The sequence below is a fragment of the Coffea eugenioides genome, chromosome 4 (genome assembly GCF_003713205.1).
Source record: "Coffea eugenioides isolate CCC68of chromosome 4, Ceug_1.0, whole genome shotgun sequence".
In the NCBI taxonomy this organism is placed as follows: Eukaryota; Viridiplantae; Streptophyta; class Magnoliopsida; order Gentianales; family Rubiaceae; genus Coffea; species Coffea eugenioides.
In genome coordinates, this window is record NC_040038.1 from 721939 (window position 1) to 748770 (window position 26832).

At 37.9% G+C, this 26832-nt stretch overlaps 4 protein-coding genes across 7 annotated transcripts; 3 read left to right on the plus strand and 1 right to left on the minus strand.

Moving 5' to 3' along the window:
* Positions 1 to 1163: 1163 nt before the first annotated feature.
* Positions 1164 to 10694, plus strand: LOC113768261 (uncharacterized protein C4F10.09c). Of its 2 annotated transcripts, XM_027312540.1 has the most exons (17): positions 1164 to 1913; positions 2706 to 2781; positions 3047 to 3166; positions 3720 to 3795; positions 4060 to 4128; positions 4677 to 4757; positions 5028 to 5099; positions 5694 to 5786; positions 5911 to 6063; positions 6822 to 6905; positions 7003 to 7146; positions 8041 to 8130; positions 8310 to 8392; positions 8531 to 8893; positions 9117 to 9339; positions 9449 to 10118; positions 10253 to 10694. In XM_027312540.1, the coding sequence occupies exons 1-16, from the start codon at positions 1223 to 1225 to the stop codon at positions 10091 to 10093; spliced, it is 3063 nt and encodes a 1020-aa protein (XP_027168341.1). In that variant the 5' UTR covers positions 1164 to 1222; the 3' UTR covers positions 10094 to 10118; positions 10253 to 10694. The 2 variants fall into 2 exon arrangements, with proteins under 2 accessions (XP_027168341.1, XP_027168342.1); XM_027312541.1 differs by lacking the exon at positions 4060 to 4128.
* LOC113768263 (17.4 kDa class III heat shock protein) lies at positions 10538 to 11599 on the minus strand. Its single transcript, XM_027312544.1, has 2 exons — positions 11178 to 11599; positions 10538 to 11052 (listed from the first exon to the last, which is right to left on the minus strand). The coding sequence occupies exons 1-2, from the start codon at positions 11397 to 11399 to the stop codon at positions 10795 to 10797; spliced, it is 480 nt and encodes a 159-aa protein (XP_027168345.1). The 5' UTR covers positions 11400 to 11599; the 3' UTR covers positions 10538 to 10794.
* A 2365-nt stretch (positions 11600 to 13964) lies between these two features.
* LOC113768262 (probable complex I intermediate-associated protein 30) lies at positions 13965 to 18115 on the plus strand. 2 transcript variants are annotated; one of them, XM_027312542.1, is made up of 8 exons: positions 13966 to 14086; positions 15271 to 15347; positions 16082 to 16195; positions 16544 to 16603; positions 16933 to 17024; positions 17171 to 17251; positions 17465 to 17563; positions 17691 to 18115. In XM_027312542.1, exons 2-8 carry the CDS (start codon positions 15296 to 15298, stop codon positions 17877 to 17879), a joined length of 687 nt encoding a protein of 228 aa, XP_027168343.1. In that variant the 5' UTR covers positions 13966 to 14086; positions 15271 to 15295; the 3' UTR covers positions 17880 to 18115. The 2 variants fall into 2 exon arrangements, with proteins under 2 accessions (XP_027168344.1, XP_027168343.1); XM_027312543.1 differs by lacking the exon at positions 16544 to 16603 and having other exon boundaries at positions 13965 to 14086.
* Positions 18116 to 22034: 3919 nt separating this feature from the next.
* On the plus strand, positions 22035 to 25450 carry LOC113768148 (dnaJ homolog subfamily B member 7). 2 transcript variants are annotated; one of them, XM_027312397.1, is made up of 6 exons: positions 22035 to 22543; positions 22936 to 23029; positions 23270 to 23343; positions 23897 to 23953; positions 24357 to 24581; positions 24679 to 25450. In XM_027312397.1, the coding sequence occupies exons 1-6, from the start codon at positions 22439 to 22441 to the stop codon at positions 24754 to 24756; spliced, it is 633 nt and encodes a 210-aa protein (XP_027168198.1). In that variant the 5' UTR covers positions 22035 to 22438; the 3' UTR covers positions 24757 to 25450. The 2 variants fall into 2 exon arrangements, with proteins under 2 accessions (XP_027168198.1, XP_027168197.1); XM_027312396.1 differs by having other exon boundaries at positions 22036 to 22543; positions 24683 to 25450.
* The last annotated feature ends 1382 nt before the right edge of the window (positions 25451 to 26832 follow it).

The window sequence follows — 26832 nt, forward strand, 5'->3', positions numbered from 1 at the left end:
TAAGTCATGCTTGGTTCAGTGTTGGAATACACAACACAATAATGTATGATTAAGGAATTAGGCCTTTACAAGAAAAAACAAGGCAATTGTTAATCATCCTCTTACTATTTTCCTTTTCATACATGATATATTCCATCATTGAGCCATTGTCCTTATCGTATGTATAGTCTATTATTAAGAAAAATATAAGGTATTGCAGGTGCCAAAGCAAAAAAAAAAAAAAAAAAGGGCTGTCATTAACGTTTTCTATTCACAATTAAAAAATATATATTATTGCCACTTCCATGTCTAAATTCTAACTCCGTCGTTTGCAGCCAGGATTAGAAAAACACAAAATTTACAATCTCGATAAAACTTGAATTGGATTCAGGTTTTTCAATACTACTAGTACTGTCTGTTTGGAAGGGGCCATAATTTTGAACTTATTAAAGCCAATCAAACCAACCAGGGACGCGATCAATTTCTGTGGTTGGAAAAAGGAAAATACTTTTTTAAACAGGACTAACTTCACTTAAAACACATGCCTCTTTATCACTTTGCACTGTGAATTTTTCAATTTTAAACACTTTGCACCCTCTACTTTTAAATTTGTCTCATTTAAATTCAATCAATAATTACATTCACAAAATTAATGAGTTAAAAGATGGTAGTAAAAGTTGTTGACAATGTAATATTTTGTTCTAAGTGCGATCCCCCTAGTTTTTTTCATCACTTTCAATGCATTACCATTTATTTATATGATCATGATCACTAATATTATTAACAAAATTAACGAGATAAACGATGGTGTACACTAATGACAGTGTGTTGTTTTATTTTTGCTATGAAATCTTGGCATATTTGACCCACTTTTGGCATATTTTATTGATTTGTTAAGCCCTTTATATTGATAATTTTGCTGAAGTTATCATTGATTAGAGTTAAATAAGACAAACTTGAGAGTTTAAAGTGTAAATTATCAAAAATTAAAATTTAAGTACAGAGCGAAGAAACTGATACAAGTTTTGAAGTGGAAAGTGAAATAGTAAGTCTTACTTACGTAACCATAGCAGCCCATTATTTTATCATTTTATCGTTAGGCAAGTCCGGGTTTGGATCGGATCACCTAGACCTCGTACCACCGGACTCTCGGACTTGTTCATCTAACGGCCCTTAAACCCTAATAAGATTTCTCTAACCAAAGGCCCCTTCCGTCCGGCGAATGCTTCTCTAGTTTCTGCACATGAAAGAAATGGGGACTAAGAAATTCAAGGCCAAAACATCTGACGACGACGTAGACGCCCTCAAATCCGAAGTAGCCTCATTCGCTTCTTCCATTGGCCTCTCTACTTCCGCTGCCCCCTCCTCCGGCTTCGACGATTCTGATTTTCGCAAGAAAGGCCCCCTTAAACCCCGACCCCAGAAACCCCATGATGGAAACAGGTCACCGCTGAGCAAGAGGGACAAACCCAAAAACAATCAGCAGGTGACGGAGACGAACAGAATCAAATCCGACTCCAGACCCAAACCCAAACCTGGATTTCAACTCGAAAATGACGGTTCCAAATTTGCCACCGAGAAGTTCAAGAATTTACCTAAGCTTCCGCTGGTGAAAGCAAGTGCACTGGGGGTCTGGTACGTCGATGCTGCTGAGCTGGAGGAGAAAGTGGTAGGAGGGCCGGAAGCAAAGAAGAAAGTTGAGATTAAGAATTTGGAGGAATGGAAGGCTTTGGTGGAGAAGAAGAAGGAGCAGGGAGAGAGGTTGTTGGCTCAATTTGCGCGGGACTATGAGACTTCCAGAGGCCAAAGTGGAGATATTAAGATGCTCATTGCCACTCAGCGCTCTGGAACAGCTGTGGATAAGGTTTCTGCCTTTTCGGTTATGGTTGGAGATAACACGGTTGCTAATATCAGATCGCTTGACGTGCTTTTGGGTAATTTTTTTTTCACCCGGGGCTGAGTTTTGAATTGCTTGGTACAGTCTCTTAGGTTACATTTCCTGTGAATTTGTGTGAATTTTTCCCCGGAGCGTGTTTGATTAATGGGATAGTTTTCAGCTTGCTATCATCTCCCTCTATTTTGTGTGTGTTTTCATTGATGAGAAAGGTATATTTTTTCTTAGTTGTCCTTGTTTACTAAAGGGCATGATAGTAATCGAAGAGAAGTGCTTATAGGATGGAGTATTAAGTCAATGGCAGCAAACTTAGTTCGGTAAAAAATGAGTAAAGTTTGATCTTGGCTATTTTTTTCTCCTTAGTCCTCTCTCTTTGAATTGAGGTAGATGAGGACAAAAGGAAGAAAGAAACAGCTGTATATTTTGCCCCAAGTAGTGCACCGCTTCACATTTTGTCTGCTGTTACGGTTGTTTTTCTTCAATATGGCAATCATGGTGGAGATATTTGTACCTTGTCAGTTCATGTTATGAAATTAAGTTTTTAGGGTATTCAAATATACTTTTCTTGAGGAATTGTAGATCAAAATCTGCAGATGTTGCGTCATCTGAGTTTTCTGATACAGGGAGGTCATTAGTGCATGTAGGATTATAATTCATCTGAATTACTTAATGAGCATGTGCTTCTTTACCTACCAAGCTAGCAATGATCTACCAGTTGGAATTCCTTGAGTTGCTTAAATTGTTTCAAGGGAATGATTTATATAGTAGTTATGCCTACATTTATCTGAAGTTTGTTATGTTTTGATTTACAGCTAACAAATACCATATGCAGGAATGGTGACTTCAAAAATTGGAAAGCGCCATGCCTTGACAGCTTTTGAAGTACTGAAAGAGCTTTTTGTTTCTAGGTAAGCTTCATTCATTATACTTTTATATCTAATTTGGTGAAGAAGCATTGCCTTCTCTTTGCCCTCTAGTCTCTTTTTTGTCATTCATATATAGCTATGGAAAAGAGAGTAGGCCTAAGGAAATGTATAATGATCTATTAGTTTTGCTTATTTATATTATTGGTTGCACATGTATGGATGGCCATACTGCGGTTCAGTGTAATATTAATTTGATAATCTAGTGGGTTTATATAACACTCAACCATGTCTAAACTTATGTTTCCAGCTTGTTACCAGATCGTAAGCTAAAGACACTATTTCAGCGGCCTTTAAATCTTCTTCCTGAGACTAAAGATGGCTACTCTCTTCTACTTTTTTGGTATTGGGAGGAATGCCTAAAAGAAAGGTATTTTGCTATTGTGTCTTTGTGCATAGTCTACATTGTATTATCCAGGATAATAAGTTAAATCTAAAGATGATTTTTTAATTGGTGACTTTGTCTCTTTCTTTTCTGTTGAAGATTCAACTGATAGCTGTAATGGGTCGACATAGATGATATAAGATTATTAACAGAACTGAACTAGAGGCTGCATTATATAATTGGCAAACCAATCTAAATTTGACTTTACTGATGTATGCCAATATGCCATTTGGTGTAGTCAAACATGATTAGATTAGATGAGATGTTCAGAATTTTTTGTATAGAATTGCTCACTCTCTGCTTTAAGAGGACTGGCGAGTTAAATATGTGATGCTTCTACAGAAATCTTGACTATTCATTAGTAATTTGTGGGTTGATTCATGGGGCGATTAGTGACCAATTAAAGTAGTTTCTGAGAGAGAGCATTTTAATACATCTTCAGTACTAAAATTTGTTTTTTTTTCCCTTTTAAATCTTAATCCCATTGGAGTTGCTGAACTTACTTTTGCTGATTAGACAAATCCTATTGTTACTACAGGTATGAACGCTTTGTTTCTGCCATTGAAGAAGCATCAAGAGATGTTTTAGCAATACTTAAAGACAAGGCGCTGAAGGTGCTTGTTTCTGTAGTATATCTGCTATCAATGTTCTATTGCACATATATTTGTAATTGTTATCTATTTGAGCTCCAGTCTTTAACAGAATGTTCTGTTGTTGCTAGTGTTATAGAAACATTTAAGGTAAAATTTTGGAATTTCAGCAATGTTTTCTCTGGCAATTTTGTTGCTGATTGTGTTGTGTTCTGATTTTGAGTCATTCATGCTAAACATAATGCAAGACTTGGTTAACCTGTCCGTATTGTGTTACTATTTTGACAGACCATCTATACTCTGTTGAAGAGCAAACCAGAGCAAGAGCGTCGTTTGCTTTCTGCATTAGTGAATAAAGTATGTCTTCTTTGTTTGCTTTCTGCATTAGTTTCCATTTTAGGATTCCATTTCCTAGTACCATGGCCAAAATGAACCCCTGCCTCCATCATCTCTTCTAAATTGATGTTCCAATATCTTCTTGTCATTTCTCCCCATATCCCCCCTTTTTCAAAAAAGGGAGGAGGAACCCTGAACTGAAATATAAAATTGTTCGATGGAACCTTCTGCCCTACTGTAGATTGGCCGTATATACACGACCCAAACTATTATTCTTTTCTATTTATTTTACTAAATAAAATGGCCGAACTAAATCAAATAAAATAAGTAAAATAAGGTAATAAAAGAAATGAATCTCTTCTTATGAATCATTAAATCCTATAAAAGATTGTTTGACGGATCATGGAATTTTTTTAAAAGGAAAGAATCAAAAAAATTTCTGTGATGAAACAGTTCTCTTCTCCTTAAAATCACTTGAAATAAACATCTCTTATCTCATGTTCATAGCATTTCAAGAGTGTGTATACCCTCTTGAGATAACTTTCTCTAGTTTTTTGGCTTGAATTCAGCTGGGTGATCCTGGAAAGAAAGCTGCATCCAATGCTGATTTTCATCTGTCAAAGCTTTTAGCGGACCATCCAAGCATGAAGGTGATCATTGTATTGACACTTTCAGCTTCTTTCTTAATTTAACATCTGTTTTGCTATTCTAATATATGTTTCTATTGTCTGTCTCTCCCCCTTGTATAACATCCTGGGTTCTAAAATTGAGCAAACCATGTGCAAAATATATATATATTTAACTGCCTCAGTTTTGGTCTTGGGATTTGATGTACTATGTTGACGCTTTTATTAAACTGGTTTATTTGACTTTTCTAATTTGCTATTCTAAACTCATGAACATCTTATCAATTGTAACAGGCTGTGGTTATTGATGAAGTGGACAATTTTCTTTTCCGGCCTCATCTTGGGTTACAAGCCAAATTTTATGCTGTATGTCCCAAATGCTCTTTATTCTTTTAATTTCTTTTGAGGTGTTTGCTTTATGTTTACCGAGACAATTGCCCATATACTTCATTTTATCTACATGATTTGCGAGAAAATTCAAATCTACGATTTCTGTTATGCGTGGATTGGATATTGTGCCATGAGTAACATAATAAGTTTGTCTCAGATAATCTCTTTTTTGTGTATTTTAGTTATACTTTCATAGCTTCAGCTTATTTATTCAATCTTGACTGATTTGATGTCAATAATACTTGGGCCTTTATTCTTATTATACATTAGCTGATATCTTTAGTTTATGGTTTCATGTCCAATGTTTGTCAGTTAGTTGACCAAAAGTCTTTAATAGTAGTCCCTTTTTTTGTACACAGTATAATATCTATGCTATTTGCTTTCACATTTCAGGTTACTAGTGCTTTAGGAGTGTATCATACACTACTTTCAGTATGCCATTCCTAGATGTTTTATTTCAGTATGCTAGACGTTTTAGCTTCAGTGTTCAAGTATAGTGTTTCTCTGCTGCATTTGTTTATATTTGTGTTTCTGAGTGAACTTCATTTATCTAATGCTGTCCGTGTACAGGTTAACTTCTTAAGCCAAATTCGTTTAAGTCACAAGGGAGATGTGCCGAAAGTGGCAAAGCGTTTGATCGAGGTGTATTTTGCACTATTTAAGGTATGGAAAAAAAGTGTTGTGCTTGTTTTCTTTTATGAAGTTAAGGATTTCAAAGTTGTAGTCAATTAACATGTAAGACATGTTAGTCTTGTGCAACAAGTTAATATGCAAGTCTCTGTTTCAGGTATTGATTTCTGATGCCAATAGGGAGCATGGGACGGACAAATGCACTAAAGAAAAAACTAGAAAAATTTCTAGTTCAAAATGTAATCCAAAGAACGCTCCGCCAGAATCTCATGTTGAGATGGATTCCCGGTTATTAACAGCTCTTTTAACAGTTAGTATAGATTAATTTCTTTCTCTTCTTTATTATTTGATGATTGCAAACATATAAGTAGAAGAAACTGCTAAAGTTGGATTTGTACTTTTTTCTGGGATCATGTAGTATCAGCTAGAAGTTTCAAGGCCTTTTTATCTTTTGAAAGCCATAGAGTAAGAAAATGCTAATATTTGTGGTAAGCTATTGTACAAATTTAGGCGTACTCTTTATAAATGCTTCTAATTTTTGGCACTTACCATGTAATTATCTTATGTAGAATTCTGGCACTGTTTCTTGTTTTTCCCTCCCTACACACCTTGCTTCAACTAAGTTGCCTTAGATTAGTTCAAAGACAGTGAATGTTTTGTAGGTTACTCCTAACTAATGTTTTGCTCTTTCTCAAGTACGAAGAAAAAGATTCTACACTTTATTTAGTATATGTTTGTTATGAAGAATCAACTTTTCTCTATATAATTTTTTTGAACTAATTCTTCCAAGTTGGTGCTGTGTTTTGTGACTAAAGGATCCAACTTGAAAGTGAATTGAAGTAGTTGGGAAAGTGTTATTGAGAATTGGTGATGAAGCAGGCACTAAATTAAACATGCCTATGTGTTAAAATGTGGGTGTGATTAATCAAGTGGTACAGGATTTGTCTGAACCAGCGTGCTTGCAGATAATTATTATACCAGTTCATCATGCTGCTTGTGGTTATCGCCTTATATGGTGTTGAAAGATACTTTGGGCACTTCGTATAAGTTCTCTTTCTTCCATTGCAGGGTGTGAATAGAGCGTTTCCTTTTGTTTCTAGCGATGAATCTGACAAGATTATTGAAACCCAGACGCCAATCTTATTTCAGCTGGTAAGCTTAGTTCCTAATTGCCCAGAAAGAATGAAAATTTTATGCAGATAGTATAATGTGGTGTTCCTCCTTTCAAAAATTTGTTTGCCCTTTTTAGGTTCATTCTAGGAGCTTTAATGTGGGAGTTCAAGCATTAATGCTTCTTGACAAGATCTCTACCAGAAATCAAATTGTTAGTGATAGATTCTACCGAGCCTTATATTCAAAACTCTTGCTACCAGCTGCCATGAACTCTTCAAAGGTGAGTTGAGTTGTAGTAGTTCTTAGAAAGTTTCTGCCAGTTTATTTGTTATGTTCGTGTTTCAACGCTTTCTGAAGTGATGCTTTTGTGGTGTGTCAAGTGTACTATAATTCCTCAATGTTCCAATTGTTTAAACCATTTAGACATGAAATGATGTGAGATGAGAAAGCAAAATGATGGGTATGCTGTTTTGTTTAATTGTTCTAAATGTCTGACTTGTTCGGACTGATAGTCTTCCCTCTCACACATTCTGTGATGAACAGTAAAATTGCTTAATGCATGTGGTCTGATTATTGATACGGATTTCTATGAGCTTATAATTAGGACTATAGAGAATTTTTGTCAAAAGGCTTCCAAGAGAATGCATTGTGTACAGGGCAAAGGAACTAGTAGTTGCGGCACCTAGGAGCAGTTATTTGATTCCAACTGGTCATGCCAATGAATTGTTTGTAGAGTATGATTGCATGTACCTGAGCACAAATACTATACTGGACATTGTTTCTAAATGTAAACTATTGCTGTCTTTTATAGTTTCCCTCTTCCCTCCAGTATCAGATATTGTATCTGATGAATGGACTTTTCCCTTGGACATAAAAACTGAATTCTTGTTGTCTTTTCTTCTGGTTGGCTTGCTGCTGCTGTCTTATCTTCTATTGAAATGCAAGCTTGCAAATCAGCCTGTTTTGGATTATTATTTGACACTTTGCCTTGCAAGTTTTGTGTTTTCTAGTTCCACTTCTATCTGGAACATAATTTCAGCATGATCAAGTGGCTTTTTGAAAATATTTCCTCATTTGCTCTTGAATGCTTTCTTTACTCGTGTAGATTTATTGGAGAGGGTCCTAATTGTACCACTTCTTGACTATGATATGTATTCAATGTGTTAATCTTCAGGAGGAAATGTTTATTGGGCTACTTCTAAGGGCGATGAAAAATGACATCAATCTAAGGAGGGTCGCTGCTTTCTCTAAGCGTTTGTTACAGGTTTGTGATAGCGTTGATTTTTTATTTGCTTGTGGTTTTTGACTCAATTTAGTTCGTTAAGTAAATAATTGTCAAGGGAATCCTTGACCTCGAGGAATCTTAAGTTGAGAACTATTTGGATTACTCTGCCTTCTGCAACTCATAATTGAGGATATACTAATACTGTGACCGTTCTACAGGTTGCTCTTCAGCAGCCACCTCAATATGCATGTGGATGTCTTTTCCTCCTCTCTGAAGTTCTTAAAGCAAGACCGCCCCTTTGGTATGGCTACACATACACGATATTCTTCTGCCTTCTGTAAAGAAAATAAATATTCTACTTGTTTTTACCTAGTTTTGTATGCTTCTTAGTACTCCACTTTATAGCTCCCAAAGTTGAAGATATAACTTTATCATGCAGGAATATAGTGCTTCAGAATGAGTTGATTGATGAGGACTTTGAGCATTTTGAAGACGTGCTGGAGGACGATGAATATGCAGCCAATCCAAAACAAAATGAAATGGTTGAATCAGCTAATGCTCAGGGTGGTGCTGCTATTGACATGGATTCTGATGCCTTACCCTGTGAAGATGGCTCTGCACCTTCTGATTCTGAAGGCAAGGCTTCAGATGATGCAAATGATCTACTTCTGGAAGGTGGTCAACGTAAACTTCAGGGTTCCAAGCCAATGGCTGATGGTAGTGGGCTTGCGTCTGAAGTGACAACTATTAGGACCACTTCCCCTGGAGGTTACAGCCCACGACACAGGGAACCTTTATACTGGTACTTAAAGCGTGTTTTGTTGCTTAACTTTGGATGTCCTCCTGTTTAAGTTGGATCTGCTGTATTTTGAAGCTATTTTGATTCTCTGTTTCTTGAGTAAATGTAACTGGCATAAAATATGCCAATTCGGCCATTTATATTTATACTTGCTATATTGTGCAGAACAACAGCATACGCTTTTCATAATCGCTTTTCAATGATGATCTGCTTTTTGGCTTGACAGTAATGCAGATCGTGCTAGTTGGTGGGAGTTGAGAGTATTGGCATCACACGTGCACCCATCTGTTGCTACCATGGCCAACACACTTCTTTCTGGGGCCAACATTGTTTACAATGGCAACCCTCTTAATGATCTTTCACTTACCGCCTTTCTGGACAAGTTCATTGAAAAGAAACCAAAACAGAGCACATGGCACGGTGCCTCCGAAATTGAACCTACCAAAAAGGTCAGTTGTCAATTCTATATTACTAGCTCAATTGGTCTTTGCTCTGGAGGCATGGCATGCTGCATTGTGGAGATTTTTCTGCCCAACACTGTTATTCTTTGTCCTGCAGCTTGACACGAACAACCTGTTGATTGGACCTGAAATTCTCTCACTGGCAGAAAGTGATGTGCCTCCGGAGGATCTTGTGTTCCATAGGTTCTACACCAACAAGATGCATTCCTCCAATAAACCAAAAAAGAAGAAGAAGAAGAAAGGAGCAGAGGACGAAATTGCTGAAGAGTTGTACGCCGTTGATGGTGAAGATGATGAAAGCGACAATGAAGCGATTGAGAACATGTTGGATTCATCAAATCCTCCTTTGGAAAATGATGGAGAGTATGATTACGATGATTTGGACAACATAGCCAATGAAGATGATGACGAGCTAATTGGTCAGGTAAGTGATGAGGAGCCGGATCTCCCTTCTCATGTTGCTGGTGGTGAACTCGAGGGTTCTGAGATCAGCGGCTGGGAAGATGATGATGGTGTTGATGTAGGATTAGGAGAAGCAGATGATGGGAGTAGTGATGAGGACAGCTTCGACGAGAGGGGGAGGAAAGGAAAATCAAAATCACGTAGGAATGCTTTGGCATCGCCTTTTGCAAGCATGGAAGAATATGAGCATCTCATCATCAATGACGGAAGTCCAGAAACAGAGGTTCCCAATCAGAAGAAGCATGTAAGGACCAAAAAGAAAAGGAGGACGTCCAAGTGAGGGATCGTTCTAACATGTTTTGCAGATCTTCGCAAATGTTGTCGTTGAGCTTTCTTACGTATTGCCATGTGTAATGGGGTTTGTCCCCTTGAAATTTTGTAAGGACCAAAAAGAAAAGGAGGACGTCCAAGTGAGGGATCGTTCTAACATGTTTTGCAGATCTTCGCAAATGTTGTCGTTGAGCTTTCTTACGTATTGCCATGTGTAATGGGGTTTGTCCCCTTGAAATTTTGCTATAGCCGCAATAGTCGTCCTGCTGAGTTGTATATTTTCCATTGTGGTACTATATCACAACTAGAGAAATGAAAAGAAACAGATGCATAATCCAGTGGTAATTTTGATTGGGTCGGCAAGAAATGAGATGCCGAGCAAACTTCTAAAGCATTCATTTTTGGTACAAAAGACGGTAATGGTATCAAATAAAATAAGCTCGAGGTAAGAGAGTTTACGAAACGAGGCAAGTATAAGCCCCTTAAATCCTCTTCCAAAGGGTCCAGATAAATCAAAGCACTTTTAAAGCGTTCAAGACAAATTTACTACTGCTTGCTATTATATTCAGTACATCGAACTAGCGAATCCCCAAAAAAAAAAAAAAAAAAAAGGGCCTCGTAACTTCATTGGAGGAGCAAGAGTACAGCCCAGACACTCAGAAATCGCCATCGTTAGGAGCAAGTTGATGTTACTGTGGACACAGGCACCGCCTAGGAAATAGCAACTTGAACGGTCTTGGACTTGGGCGGAGGAGGCAGCTTCTCCACAGTCACGGTCAAGACCCCATTTTCACATTTGGCAGAAATGGCAGTCGCATTAGCATTGTCGGGTAATCTGAACTTCCTCGACAACTTCGGGGGTGCACTCCTCTCCAACCTTATGTACTTGCAGCCTTCCTCTTCGCCATCTTCACGCTTCCTCTTCCCATTACTCCGGATCACCAATGTGTTCTCATCTTCCAAAGTCACCTGCTCCCAAAGACAAATACATTATCAGCCAGCATACTACTTCATTAGTATGTAGCTTTCTTTTTGGCCTGAAAACAGTAGTAGTAGTAGTAGTAATGGCATAATTGGGGATGTAGTATTATTACCTGAATGTCAGACTTGGACAAGCCAGGAACATCCACGTAGAAGACGTAAGCCTTGGGCGAATCAAGAATGTCAACTGCTGGGAGGGAACCTACTCCTCCCCTGCTGTCATTGGCAACACTGCCAGCCCCTTCCCCTGCCCGGGAAGACGAATTGAGCATGAATTTGTCAAGGGTTTCTGGGAAATTGAAAAGATGATTTATTGCTTCCACCACAGTGCTCATGTTGTGCTGTGATGCCTTAGAACCAAGCTGCCCAGAAACCGAATGAATGAATGCTGCTACTTCTAAGAAGTGTAATTGATTTGCACGAAGTCAAGTTGCTTTAGAACCATGGAGGAGTAGCTGGTCTGGAGCTTGGAGGAGTAATTAAGGGGAATGGAGGAAAGTTCGAGAGGGCAGCATTGAAAAAGTCTAGAAGTCTCCCGACTCATTGCAGAGTATCGGCATCGGAGGGACACTTGGATTGGGGCCATCACTATCAGCAACCTTTGTGCGTCCACGTTTCAAAATTTGGTAGCCAAGCAATGACTATCAATAACCTTTTTTATATATCGAATGATTTGTGCTAAAAATAATACTGTAATAAAAAATCTCTGCTGACTCCTGATACCGCACCGTTCTTTTTTGCTTAATGGAATGACACAATAATATAACTTATGAAATATTTTATGAGACGAATTTGCCCCTTCATGAATTCATCACTATCTCTCTCTATTTTGTCTCTTTAATCCACTTAGTTCTCCTCACTCTTAACTTAATGTTAAATTATTGTACAACAAATGATGGAAGAAATATTTTGACAAAAAAAAAAAAAAATGATGGAAGAAATAAAAGACCGTTCAATTATGAACTGTTTGGTAATCCTCGACTAAAATACAGATTTTGTGAGTTGCTTATTGCTTTTTTAGTTTGTTCATTATTTTTTATGTTAATTTCTATAACTTTGAACAATTTCATACTTTTCCTTTTTTCTTTTCTAATATTTAAGACTTTGTCATCAAGAGTGTAAGTCTCCACAAAAATAATACAAAATGATCATTAAATTATGCATCGAGGGCAATTTTGACATTTAATTTGTCAGAGAATGTAATGCATAGGTATTTATGTCATTTTCAATAATAATAGGTAAGAGCGGAGTGCTAGAAACTTTTTTTTTTTTTAGAATGTAAGTATCATTTGCCTATTATTTTTTGGTTAATTCACTTTGCATTTTTCACATATACTCGAATGTCTACTTTGAACCTTGAAACTTAATTTGCACTAATTAAATTCATAATATATAAAATTTTTGTCTCGCCTAATTAGAATTATCGACATAAGCGAGACAACTTTTTACATTTAGGTGGAACAAATTTTATATTGTAAAGACTAATTAAAGTGGTACAAATTTTATGTTTTAAATACTAAAATGGATATTTTTATATTTTAGGAACTAAAATGTGGTATAGTTTATGCTTTAGGAATTGAAGTGTTCTATTTTAAAGTTCGTCTCACCCTAAAGTTTAGAAAAATAATCATCATAATTAAGCAGAAGCGCCATGTGGATAGTTTGGACGAATCCAACAAACCCATTTGGATCAATGTATATGGTGCCCGAGCTGCATCATGCGCCTAATTTTACAACACTCCTTTGATGCTTTCAAACGAAATATTCCACCGGGTAGATCCATCAGAGCATGAAATTTACACAAATTTAAAGGCAACTTGATCTGAAAACACGGCGGAGATATACTGCTACTACTAAAAGCATATACTGCCAAAGTCGCCGGAAAGCTTAACTGGCCACAGATCAATAATGCTAATAATGTTTAGCTGCGGGTGGAATCTTGAGCACCTTTGGATTGTTGGCTCTTTTAGGAGTAACAGTCATCCGTTCCGCGAAAGCTTTAGCTTCACAAGAAGGGATCTTGAGAACGCCTTGACTAGTGAATCCGTACTCCTCAGCTGATCTACGCAACAACTCCAAGAAAAAGCTGCGCTTCACCATTCATACCCACTGAAACTGGAATTAATATAACCTCTTGGCGTTAGAGCAGGTGGTGATCTTAATCTTCTCAGCCGTCTTATATTTGCTCCGAAACTATTCATCATCCTGCATAACATGCAAGCTTTAACTCCCATATCATATCCTCCTGCCTGCAACTGTCTCTCTGAGGTCTGATCTGAATTAAGCAAATATTCTCTGGAGCGCTTAATCTTACTCACAAACACATGCCCCCGGCCCTATTAAGAGTGAGTTTGAGGTTGATTAGCTATATCTTTAATTTACTAGCGTGGCATAGATATTACTTATAAGCTAGCTTCCTCCTGTTAGGAATTAGGATTAGGATTAGGAGGTAGATATTCCATGCCCTTGCCACAAAAGATGACCAGCCTATGCTTTCAATATTCTAATCCCGTCATTATTGTCTCATCTTGATTTTGTTGTATTCATTTTGAATCTATCACAAATTTTAACATGTTTCAAATTTGGAGGCAATCTGTGCCTTTATATTCCATCTAGAAGACTAGAGCCGTCGGGAGGGAGATCCTTTTATCAACAGGTGCATCTGAGTATTTCCATGACTGCATCCAATAGGTTAATGACCAATAGGAGAGAAAGCCATTAATCATTTCGGACTTGCATGGGATGGTTCAATAATAAATTTCAAATTTTATATAGTATACACGTATCCACTATCCAGATTACAAGTTGAGGTTGTTTTGCAAAATATTAAAAGTTGAGGGTAAGTTTTGTAATTTTCTGAAATTTGATAGTTCACTCTTCCCTTCCTTTGCTCCCTCTCCTCCTCCTCCTCGCACCTTCTGTGTGGCAGTAACGAAATCCTAACTATTCAGTTTTTCGCCGCTTCTGCTAAGAGCACCGCCCGGTTGACGGCGATGCCAACACCTGGACGTCTCCAATACAGGTATTACCTCTTTTCCCTCAGCTCTCCAAATTTCCCTCACTGTTTCCTAATTCATGTTGGATTGAAAAAAATTAGAAAAATTGATGCTTTTTTTTTTTAACTCAAGGTGAGGTGCCTGTTCATCTGCTGACGTAGTCCAGTCTCCTCAATTCTTTCGCACAAAATAACAGTTTTTAGTTCTATTGTGAATCTAAAAAGTCTTGGTTTCTCTGTATTTTGATGTTTGAGAGTTCAAGTGATCTAAAAGCTATCTTATTACCCTCATTTTCAGTTAGTAGCTTTCAAGGCTGCAACATTACCAATATCCCTTGATTTTCTTTGATTAAGCTCAAAGATTGTATCTTTTTTGTTATTTCTATGATGGGCTATACAGTTTGTCATTGCTCATTTGAGTTCTTTTTTCACGTTGTTCTTTTTAGGGAATTTACTCCTTATCGTATGCAGCTGATAAAGCTGGCATTTTTATACTAGCATTAAGGGCGGTGAAATATGTATACATCTCTCAAACTGATATCAGAGTTTCTTTCATGTCCACAAATTCATTTTTCTTTTTATTTTGTCCCGAACAAATTACAAGCCCACGAACATATGTTAAAAGTTGACTTATCAGACAGATAAATGCTGATACTGCCATATAATTAGTTGTAAGTTTTCAATCAGCCAGAGTTGGAGGCTAGTTTGCATGTATTTCTTCCAGTTTGTTAGTGATGTATTAGCAAAAAAATTTCATCATTAACACTTATCCATGGGAAATTTACTCCTGACAAACAGCTGTGAGAGAGTTTTTGGTAAATGAAACATCATTGGACCTTATGTGCATTTTCTCCTGCAACGATTTATTTCCTAGTGTATGTATGCTTTGTGCAATGTCGTTCTTTCAGAATTCTTTTTTGTCAAAACTGCTATCCGTTCTTAACAACAAATGCATATATTCTCAACTTCCTCTTCAGTTTTATTCTCATTTTATATTAAAGGTATTGTTATGATGGAAGTATGATAGACCTAGTTCAATTGCTTCTCAGGATAATCTACCACTTGTGTGCTTCATTTGTCCAACCTTCATAATCTAAACTATCTCTTCTTTTATGATGCTTCTATTCTTTCTGTTATCTGGCTTTCTCTTTTGGTGTCTGCACCTGGAAATATGAAACTTTTTTTTTTTTTTTTTTATCTTCATGTCATAGGGCATCTTGAAGGACCAGTAGAGAGATGTCAAGGTTCCGTGGATTATGGCAGGCTTCTGTTAATGCTACTAAAAAAGGTACGAGATAACTTTCAACTACTGTTCGGATTGTGGTGTCAATATCTAAGTACAAAAATTCCTCTTTGTTTGCTCTTTTAGAGAGCAATTGCTTTCACATGTCTGTTGTTAGTTACCATGAATACTATGCATCATGAGGCATCTTCAGTGCTACCACATAGTTTGTTGTATTCAGGTAGTTTCTTATCTGTTTTCCTATTCGTCCTCCGTCAGACTGACAGTCCATGTGATTTTTAATTGCTGCTGGTAAGTATATCTAAGATATGTTGCATGTGCGTTCCATTCAGATCTTCAACTCGGGTATGTTTGTCCAGTACTTTGACGTCTCAAGGCCAGTTGGTCATTCTATTAATCTTACTGATTAAAAGGTTAAGTATGTTGTTGGATGCCAGAATAATTTGGAGCTTCCACTTTTAAGTTTTTGTCAATGATTCATGAGTTTAAGCATGTCTGTGTATGACCTTGTTCCGCTCATAGGTCGTCGCTGCATTTCTCTTTGCAAAGTGATGCCTTAGTATTCTTGTATGCTCCTCCCGAGAGACTCTCTCCGCTTATTTCTGCCATCATGGTTGTCTTTTTGCTTTAGCTTTCACTATGATATAACTGATCACGGGTTTTATCATTATATGGTTATGTATTTGCTTGGAGTAAATCATGTTTTTTACATGGTTCATTTGAATATCTCTTCATGTTCTCTATCTGGTTCACTTATTTGCCCTGTTCGCATCTTGCAGCTCTAACTTGGAACGTCGATGACTGGATTCCACCAAGTGAAAAATACATATTTAGCTTTAATTCAAAGGATGAGCTTAAAAAGTGGCATCTCTATTCCGATTCCGAGTATGGAGGTGTGTATTGACAGTTATAGGTGTGAGTGCCAGAATTTTCTTATACAAGATTCTTTATGGTTCTTGTTTTTGTCAGTTAATCTAACTGCTCTTTTGGGTTCATATTTCATGTACTTTGTTCTAAAAAAAATCTGTGATACATACATGGGGCTACATAGATCTCTAGAACATCGTGAAAGAAGAAAGTGCACTAATGTTTCTCAGAGTTGAAGCATGATATTTTACTGAATTTACCAGTTTTTCCCATTTGTCAATTTTTTTGCTTAATGAAGACAGTTTGCTTTGTTACATGCTGTACTTGTGGAATTTGTCAGGGAACTCATGTATTTGTTGTTTATAATGTGCCAGGTCTGTCTACAGCATCTCTAGAAATCAAAAATGTTGGAAATGCATCAAGTGTTACTACCGGTCTGTAAAATTTTACAGCCTCTTGCCACACTGCAGCTTGAATTTGCTTTTCCTTCAGTTGCCCATTTTGTACACATTGTTGTACTTAGATACTTTCATTGTAGGGTAATTAAGTAATGACTAATATAAGGCCTCATCAGCTAAATTAAAAACTTCCTGTGGTTTACATTAAATGTGTTAAATGTCTTGTTGAGCTACTGAAAATTGAAAATCTAGTTCATTAAGCATTCAGAAAATGAGGCTAGTGATACAACATCTCATCGGCTATTACGAGTCTGCATTATAAGTATATATTTTGGTTTCTTAATTTATGCCTTTATTTTGTGTAGGAATATTTTCTGGGAACCTTTCTTCTGATCTTTCTGAGGGTTCAAGGTGGAACATCAGTCGAAGTGGCTTCTGTGGCATGCGTTCTAGAAAGGTAACGGCTATCCCAACATGCTTAGGCATCCAGAAACATAGATTAATAAGACTGCAATGAGTGTAATCCACATGCATCTTTTCCAAATTTTATTCATATTCCATGGCTTTGCTTGTGTAATTATTTTTCGCTCTCTCCTTTCCCAGTTTGATGGCTTTATTGACTTGGAATCATATGACACAATAGCTCTAAAACTTAAAGGAGATGGGAGATGCTATATTTCTACTGTGAGTTCCACACTTCATTTCTGACTTGCAATTATCTTTAGTGGCATTCGTTTTGTATGCTGGGCCGGTTGTGGTATTCATTTCTGTGGGGAACTGTGCATGCATAAACCAATCAAAATGGGTGCATAGAAGCAATAGGGAGGTGATTACCATCCCTTAATTGACTATGAGGTTGGAAAGAGATTGCTGAGCCTTATTTCAATGTAAGTGCAGATTTATACGGAGAATTGGGTGAATTCTCCAGCACAACATGAAGATAACTCGTGGCAAGCATTTGTCTTTGTGCCTAAAGACAACTGGTATATAGCTAAGGTAAGTGTCCTTCGGCTCTTTTCCTTCTTGCATTAAGAAATCAGGACCACATTAACTGAATAAATATATTTCCTTGAATATGGTTTACTTCTTAGTTGCTGAATTTGGGTTACGTTGTGCTTTACAGATACCCATTGCTCGGTATTTGCCAACGTGGAGAGGGAATGTTATTGACGCAAATTTGGAGATGAATCCTTCTCGAGTTGTTGGCATGTCGTTTTCTGTTAACGCAGAAGGTGGAGTTCCAGGTGCTAGGACTGGTCCAGGTGATTTTCGAGTGGAAATCGATTGGATCAAAGCCTTTAGAACGCAGTGATTCCCTATGAAGAATGTTTGTGGCACTAAATATGAGACTCGTGTATATGGATGATCTTGTTTGTCTTTTAACAAAACACAGCTTAGTATTCTGCTCACCATTCACAACAAATTTTGTCGCAGAGCTTCTTCTTCTTCTTTTTTCCTTTCTTTTGTCATAGCTTTGATGAATACTAGTGATGGGAATGATACACACAGAAACAATAAAAGATGTCATCATGTCTTGTGGCCGCACTATCTTCTGAGTTGCTACTCTACGTGAATGGTTCGTTATTATTTGCAAATCAAGTCTGTAAAGGGGTTTTCATCGTTAAGAGTTACCCTACTTGAAACAATTTAAGTCCAGAACAGGACTTCTTGAGCAGCAGCAGATAGGAGCGAGCGATTGCAATGACAAATGCTGCGAACATTAGAATCGAATCCGAGCGACTTTGAGTACATTAGGTAGGGTGCAACGTTGTAACATTTAGGCTGCATTTGCTGAAGGATTTTTTTTTTGTTTTTGTTTCATTGGTTCTGCAGGATACTCTCTCGCTGGAATGATGCTGATCAATTGTGGAGTATCTCTGCTCTTTTGGTGACTCTTCGTCAGATGAAGATCTTTTTTCAGTTTCACTGTTCTGTTGTTGCGTGAGCATATGATCAATCAATGGGTACACACTTGTAGTAGTAGCAGCAGCAGCAGTGGAAGATCAATATTGATTTTGATGCGTTAAGGAGAGTGGACGTTTTGTTTGTGGCTGTAGCGGAGCATATTTGACAACTGAGAAAAAATATCTTTGGCTACATTGATTGATTTCATCCAAAGAAAAGGCATCGGACACGTGAGAATCCAGCAGTTTCCAACACTTTTGGGCTGAAAATCACGTGGGCATTTCTCATCTTAAACAACACTATGTGTCGGTCCCCCTTGAGGGCTCTCCGCTCAGCTGTCATGGATCGACGGAACAGCAGGGATCAGCCAACCAAACAACCAGAAAAAGTCCTTAGCCTTTTTCATTCTAGGCTGAATCTAATTTTTGGTACGTGCAAAATGCTGCCCCCCGCCCGGTCCCCACCACGGGTTCTCAAATCCAACTTAAGCAACTAAGCAAGGACAGGGCCATTCATTATTGTCGCCGTCCCGGTTCAATTCAATCTGTTTCTTCTTTTTCCCCTTTTTTTAAAAAAAAAAAAAAAATTATTTGTTTTCCTTAACTCTTTTTACTAATTGGATAGTTGCATCCACTTCCTGCTCGAAAATGGAGGAACAAAATGAGCAAGTTGGATGAAGGGGACAACGCACGGTAGGTACAATACGAAAATTGGGGATTGGGAGGATCTCATCATCAGAAGAGATGAATCCTTGCCCAGTTGCATCATGCATGGCCATTCCCCTACTTAATTAGCATTTTCTTTCCATCAGCTGCTCGTCCACCACTCGCCTTTCTTTCTTTCTTTTTTTTTTCCTTTTTTACATATTTATTTTTTCTGCAATTAGCGCATTCTCCACCAGGCAGGTTTTTTTGTCGTCTTCGTAGAATTAATTTAAGACCACATTGGCGTAGTCGTCGGCTATAAGCTTTTGTCTGTTCAGCAGGTGACTTCGATCGAGCAGCAGCTGTGAGTCATGACTACTTTTTGTTAGCATATTTTTTAATCAAACTACTTTGTTCCCTCTCTCATTTTTTTTTAAATATATATATATATATTATATATCTCCACTTGCGCGTTGCTCATTTCTAAAAACACGCACACAGTTAGAGGTACTCTTGGCGTTTAACCTGTTGGCTTATTCGTCATTTTTTTCCTTTTTTGTTTCACTTTCTTTTATTTTTATTTTTATTTAAAAAAAAAAAAAAAAAAGCATGCACACATTTAGAGGTTCTCTGCCCATCATGAACTTCCGCCTTTTTAGGAAAAAGAAGAAAAAAAAAAAAACTTTTTTAGTTCATGAACTTACGCTTGAACCAACCACATTTTCATCTCTGATATTTCGTGCACCTAATCATATCATATCATCTTTAACAACGTTGTCAGCACCCATCAATCTTGGCGGTTGATCGTCGCCACTGACTAATCCTGGTATTATTATCTTTCGTGTCGGATCCCCTGCCATGCCCCCACTACCTCAACTGGTCATGTGATGCTTTTTCTTGGTCGTTTTTGAGGTTATATAACAAATGTTTTATGATATGACGAAGAAAGATTTCTTGTTTGTTTTCTTATCCATATATATATATATATATATAAAAGGCTAGCAGCAACTGAGAACATACGTAAACATGCAGATTGTCATCAATCAATAGGTTAATACATGCATATTAGTATATTTTATTCAATGCTGTCAATGAAGCTTCGAGATAATTATATATGATTAGTGGACGAAGAAGCGCATGGGAGTTTTGCGTAGATGGTAAGTGACAAATAACCATCTCAAATGATTCAAAGTTGATTAATGAAACGAAAACACATTCAATCAAACATGCAATGTAATGACTCACGTGAACAGTACTCGAGCATACAGGGAATTGCAACCTATTCCAGAATTATTGCTGCCTGGTTTACAGCCTGATAGGTGCACTTACTCACTTACTTGATCAAACAAGGAAGTACTTCTGCAAATTGGGGGCCTGTTTGGAACCTGAGTTTTTTGGAAGTTTATCTAAAACTTTACTGTAGTGCACCGTAGAAGTTTCTGAAAAATTTTTGTAAGGTGAAAAACTTTTTTATAAAAGTTTTTGTAATGTGAAAAATTTTGTAGAAGTTTTTGTAAGGTGAAAATTTTTTTTTTCCTTTTTGTTTTCTTTCTTTTTCTCTTTCTCTTTTCTTGCCTCTCTTCTTCTTATTTTTCTTCCTTCCCCCTCCCCCTTCCCTGTTACCTCTGCCTCCCACCTCCAGCACCTCCGCCAACACCACCTCTCTTTTTTTTTCTCTTCTCCTCTCCCCCCTCCCTCTCCCTCCCCCGCCACCCCTTTCCTCCCCTCTCCCCTGCCACCCTCCTCCCACTCCCTTCCCCGTTCCTTCCCCCTCTGCCCGCCACCCCCCTTGGGCCGCCACCTCCCTATGCCCACCATCCCTTTCCTCCCCTCTCCCCCGCCACCCTCTCTGCCCCTTCCCCTTCCCCTGTTCCTCTTCTCGCTTCTCACCTTCCCTCTGCCCCTTTCTTTTTTTCACATTTTCCCTCTCTCTCTCTTCTCCCGTCTCTTTTCCTTGCTCTTGCCGGCAGATGAAGCAACGAAATGAATTTTTTTTTTTGGGGCAATTTTCCTTTTCCCCCTCCTCCCCTTCCCCCGCCACGCTCACCCTCCCCTGTGCGATCTGGTCTAGCGACCAGATCGGCCAGAGGGGAAGGGGAAGGGTGGTGGGGGAGGAGTGGGGCAGACGCAGAGAGAAAAAAAAAGATAGAGGGGAGGATGGCAGGGGAGGAAGAGGGGGAGAGGGAAAAAGAGCAAAAAAAAAAAGAAGACCGGCACCGGAAGAGGTGATCGGTGCCAGATCCGACGGCGGAGGTGGTGGCCGGCGACGAAGGTAGTGGTGGGTTGGGGTGGGGGAGGAAGAAGAAGAAGAGAAGGGAAAGGGAATTTTTTTTTTTTTTTATGTTTTGGATATTTTAAGTGTGTAGGTGGGGTTCATGTAGCAAAAGTTATTAAAAAACTAATAGGTAAAAAACTTGTCCAAAAACCTGGCTTCCAAACAGGGATTTGAGTGGGCTTGCAAAGGGCTTTAATATTGAGGGGTGGGGGTCATAATAATAATAAATGTCATTTTGGGGTTTGTGGGGCCTACTGCCTTTTCGTGTTTAACGTAAAACAGCCCCCACCCAAATATCCTGCAACATGTCGGATGAAAACTCAAAAGGGCCTTTGGGCTATCATCGTTTGCATCCTTTAATTTATCGTCCTCCTCCTCCCCACTCACTTGTCACCCCTCACTAGTAGCTTTAGCAGTAGTATATCAGTAGCCATCAAAACAAAAAACAACATTATGAAAACAGTTAATACAGAACTTTCTGGAGGCAGAGTACGATAAAAATATCTGTCCTCCTAATCAAATCATAGCCGTTCAACCGAGACCATCCTCATCCAGGTCACACGAACAAACAAGTATGTTACACAATTCCTTACCTTGCCTTTTTTTCCTTGTTCTTTGTTAAAGCTTTTAAGGTTTTTTAATCTCCCCACCTAGCAGCCTAACTCCATATAAATAAACCCTTTTCTGGAGTCTTCGTTTGCCTTAGCGTGAAGGAATAGGCTGCCTGACTGACTCAAGAGACATTTGTATTGCACAGTTCATCTCGCCCCCCACCGCCGCCCCAAATCAACCAAGACTCTGTTCTCCTCTTCTCTCTTTCTCTCTCTCTCTCAACAATGCTATGGCTCCCTGTTACATTCAAAAAAAAGCCCAAACAACCCATAATTACGTGAAAAGATATTCTAATCTTTACGCTGGGTTTTAAGGGTCATACATTTGCCCAGAAAATTTGTCGACAAGAAACAGCAGAGGAGGGATTGTGGCTTGTGGGGGGTTGGGGGCAGGTCTCTTTTGTCTCAGTTTTTGCTTTTGTTTGGGTGTCCGGAAATGGCTGCAGCAGATGATAAAAGAAGTGATTTTTATGCTGTTTTGGGGCTGAAGAAGGAATGCAGTGCTGCAGAGCTCAAGAATGCTTACAAGAAACTCGCACTGGTCAGCATTTGAACCTCTTAATTCTGTGAATTTAAATAACCAAATCAGAAATAAATTACGATAAACAGATTGTCGATTGTCGATCAATGCCATAGGCGTGTAAAGAAGGCATCTTTGTTTTATTTTATTCTTTAGGTGGTGTGGGGTGGCGAGGGCGAAGGAGCTAGTATTTTGATCTTCGAGTATTTTTTCCAAAACTGAATTGGGTGATGAGTGGTATCCGAGCGCAAAGTTAGAAAATTTTTGGACTTTTCAAAAAATTGTTAGGCTTATGCGGATGGTGCGAAAGCATTGAAGATGATGATTGTTCTGCTTCAAATGTCTTGACCAGAATAAATTTTGGGCTGAATTTTTTCCTTTTCCTGAAATGGGGAATCTGGTTTTTGATATAGAAATGGCATCCAGATCGTTGCTCGACATCCGGGAATCCGAAGCGCGTGGAGGAGGCCAAGAAGAAATTTCAGGCAATTCAAGAAGCCTATTCTGGTAGGACGCTATCGCTCTCTCTTTTCTTTTCTTTTTTTTTTTCCCCTAAAATTTGTAGTTCAAATTTTACTACTAGTATTTGTTTGTTCAATGGTATATTCAGCTGTCATATTTGTTTATTTATCAACACATATAATCGGTGTTGTTAGTAGTCATAAATCATAATGCTAAGGTCAGTAGTCCTATAATTCTTAGTTATAAATGCTGGACTCACGAGATTCTTGGGTTGACACCTGACAGTACTTTCGGACGCCAACAAAAGGTTTCTGTACGACGTAGGAGTTTACGACTGTGACGATGAGGACGACGAAAATGTACGTCCCCCCTTTCTTTCTTTCTTTACATTTTTCCTCTTTGTATTTATTGTACTCCATCCGCATTTAGCAGTGCCTTTTCTTTTATATATTTATTAGTAACTGCTACTGCATTCTGTAGTAGTAGTAATAATCTCTTTGGCACGTGTACACACGCTCCTTCAATAAGCTCCACAAAAGTTGTGTAGACGCTTCAATGCGGATGACAAAACTAATAATCCCAATTCATCATTTTATTGTCCTCGATACGATAGCAGATTTGTCTACCAAGGAAATTTTGAGTGGGTTCAGGGTGTTCAATTTAAAGAATAATTGATTGTCTTGAATAAGTACTCCAATTGGGATACCTAAATGATATTATGGATTTTCATGGTCAAGAAATCTTCTTCCTCCTTTTTTTTGAAAGGAACACCAAATCTTGAGTTGTTTTTTCAAATGAATCTGCTGAACTTATTTAACGGTTCCATGGAAACTGTGCAATTGTGTTTGGCAATTACATATTGGTCTTTCTTTTGTGGCTGAAGTTCATATATTTTCCAATAATGCAATGCAGGGAATGGGAGACTTTCTCAACGAAATGGCGGCCATGATGAGCCAAAACAAGTCCAAGGTGAGTTGCTGTTCCCTTGTAGTAGTTTTTATTCTATTTTATGTATATGTATTCGTGGTGTAGCTTGAATTGAAGATTCTTGTTTTCCATTGTTGTCTGGGGGGGAAGGGGATTGGATGGATCTAGGGATTTGAACTTCAGTTTTCTTTGTTGGGTCTCTTTTTCTCTTCTTAAACCATACAAACAGCAAGTTACACAAGGCGGGACAAACTTTTTTTGTCTGGCTGGATAGTTACCAACAAAGTGCCGCGTTTAATGGTTATCCGTTGTCAAGTTTATCTCATGAAAGCCTGCTGGTTGGCGGATCCGATGTTTGGTTTGAGGATTCATACAAAGTTTATCATCTTGTCAAGGTTTTACTAAGGAGTTGTACGGTGTTCAAATGTAGTGCTTGAATTGACAGGAAAATCAGGAAGAGAGCTTTGAGGAATTGCAAGAGCTGTTTGAGGAGATGTTCCAAAGTGATGTCGAGGCATTTGCTTCCTGTTCTTCGCAAAGTACGACGCCTAAACCACCATTTGCATCGTGCAGTGGGACTTACAATGCTAAAAACAAGAGAAATTCCTCAGAAATGAGCCCAAGTAGTTCTCAGGTGGAGGGTACTCAGTTCAATGGATTTTGTATAGGGGTATGTTGTTTTTATCTGCGTCTCAACTAGTCTTTCCTGAGTATCCGTTTCCTATTGCAAATCTGACATCTTCTAGCTAAATTAACGATGTCTAAAGACAGGTGGAACATCAGGGAGAAACCAGGATGGGAAGAGGAACCGGGGCAAGAACGCGGGGAAGTATTGGAGGCAGTAGGAGAAACGGCAGGAAGCAGAAAGTTTGTTTTGGTGATGACGTCTCCTTCAATAAGTATCCTAGTAATTTCTTCTAGATGTTGACGATAATTTCACCTAATGCTGGATTTGGTTCAAAGTTTGTGCATGATTTTTACAGCTGGATTTATGACCACATGAATGGAAGAGCCTTTTTGTTGGCTCACGATCGAAAAAGACACACAGAATATTGGCCTAGGAGCGTAAGATTATAGGCATTTAATAGCAGGAGAGGTGTGGAAATTCGAAAGTTTCATCCCACACTCGAGAGCTGAGGCAGGACTCAATAAGTGTTTCAGTTTTCATCCGGTGATGGTGGGACAAGAAAGTTGTAGCCTTGTAATAATGCTCTAATTCCGGATGGGTAGTACTTAGCTGGTATTTGTATTCCTTCATAACGAGGCGGCAGATGAGTCACTTCACTGCCTATGTAGGCCACACGGGCATTGGCTTTTTTCATTGGAAAACCTGTGAAAAATCGGTGATCCTCCCCATTTTTCAGTATTCTTTCGATCAATCCCCCGTGATTCAGTTCAGGTTTGTGGCGTTGAAGAGTTTCACAGAGCGGGCGTCGGGTGCGGCGGTGTCTAGGATTCCGATGTCATGGTAGGGGTGGCCTTCAATTTCTATTTTCAAGCATTCAGCATTGCAAAAAAAAAAAAAAAAAAAATTGAAATGAGAGAAGATCCGCGGCTACTGCTTTGAAATGCAAATTCGTAGCCGAGGAAGTAAAATTCCAACCTACTGGTCACCAAAAAGGAAAAGGAATTTAAAACTTTCTTCTGGCTCTGTAAGTGGGTAGAGGAGATCGAAATTTCGTCGTTACAAGTATTATCTTACTCACATTGAGCTGTCGTCTAATTTCTTGAATGCCACAACGTTCTTCAAGAAACATTTATGTCAATTTAAAATATCTTTTTCTTGCTTTACGTGCATCAAGTAGTGGCATATTTACATCTTCAAGAGTCTTTTTGCGCCTGCCTGCTGCCAGTGTTGTTAGACTCGAATCAGATCGGTTGCTTCGATATCGGTCTGATTGTGAATTGGCTTTCTTTTCAAGTTGATTTGGAGAAAAAAAAATGTTTTGGTTAAAAATCAGTTAAAACAGTCAAAATTTGGTTAAATTAGTGATTTCAGTTCGACTGATTGATCTTATTCTCAAATTTTTCTTTCTCTCTCTTTCAAACATAATTTGAATTATCTAAATTGTAACACATTCATTTATTAATAGGAATAAGAAAATGTCACTCACTTAGTGTAAGTATCAAAATCACTCGCTTTTATAAATGATCTTTAAATCAATATGTTTTCGTTCCTATGATCTTATTAATTTAGAATTAGTGATTTTAACTTGCATTAATTTATTTTAATTTAGTTTTTCAAGCAGTTTTGGTGAATGGACATATTTTAGTCTTGAATTTACATTTTTATATACAATCATTAGGTGTATATTTAATTGCTAGTCTAATATTTTTGAAACATTTTTTTATAATTGACCAAATATACTAAAGAACTTAATTTCAATATTTTTGAAACTTATAAAAATATAAATAATTATAACATCATATTGATGTCAACAAATTTTAAAAAACGGTTCAACCGATTCTACCAGTTGACCTCTGATGTAATAGTTTGGCAAATTTAATAACATTAGCCGCCGCCGGTGGTGGTATATAATGGGATGAGACTTGAGAGATTAGGATGGTAAATAATTATTGAGTTAATCTTTCCTACACCGTCAGTGTAAACCTATTTTACACTGACGACTCACCATATTGCGCCACCTCATTACTAAAAATTGGCAACCTGTTATAACCTGTAACCATTACCTATTATCAAATAAAAATAGGTTATTCACCTCTTTTTCTGCCTCTTCCTTCTCTTTCTATTGTATTCTCGATTTGCAACCAAATTCCTCCGCTGATCAACTCAAAATTGGGATCACAGGTTAGACTTCTTTAATCTCTCTCTCTCTCTCTCTCTTTATATGTATGATGTCTTTTATAAATCCACTTTTACTTAATTTTTACAAAGTGTAAACCCTAATTCAATATTTGTT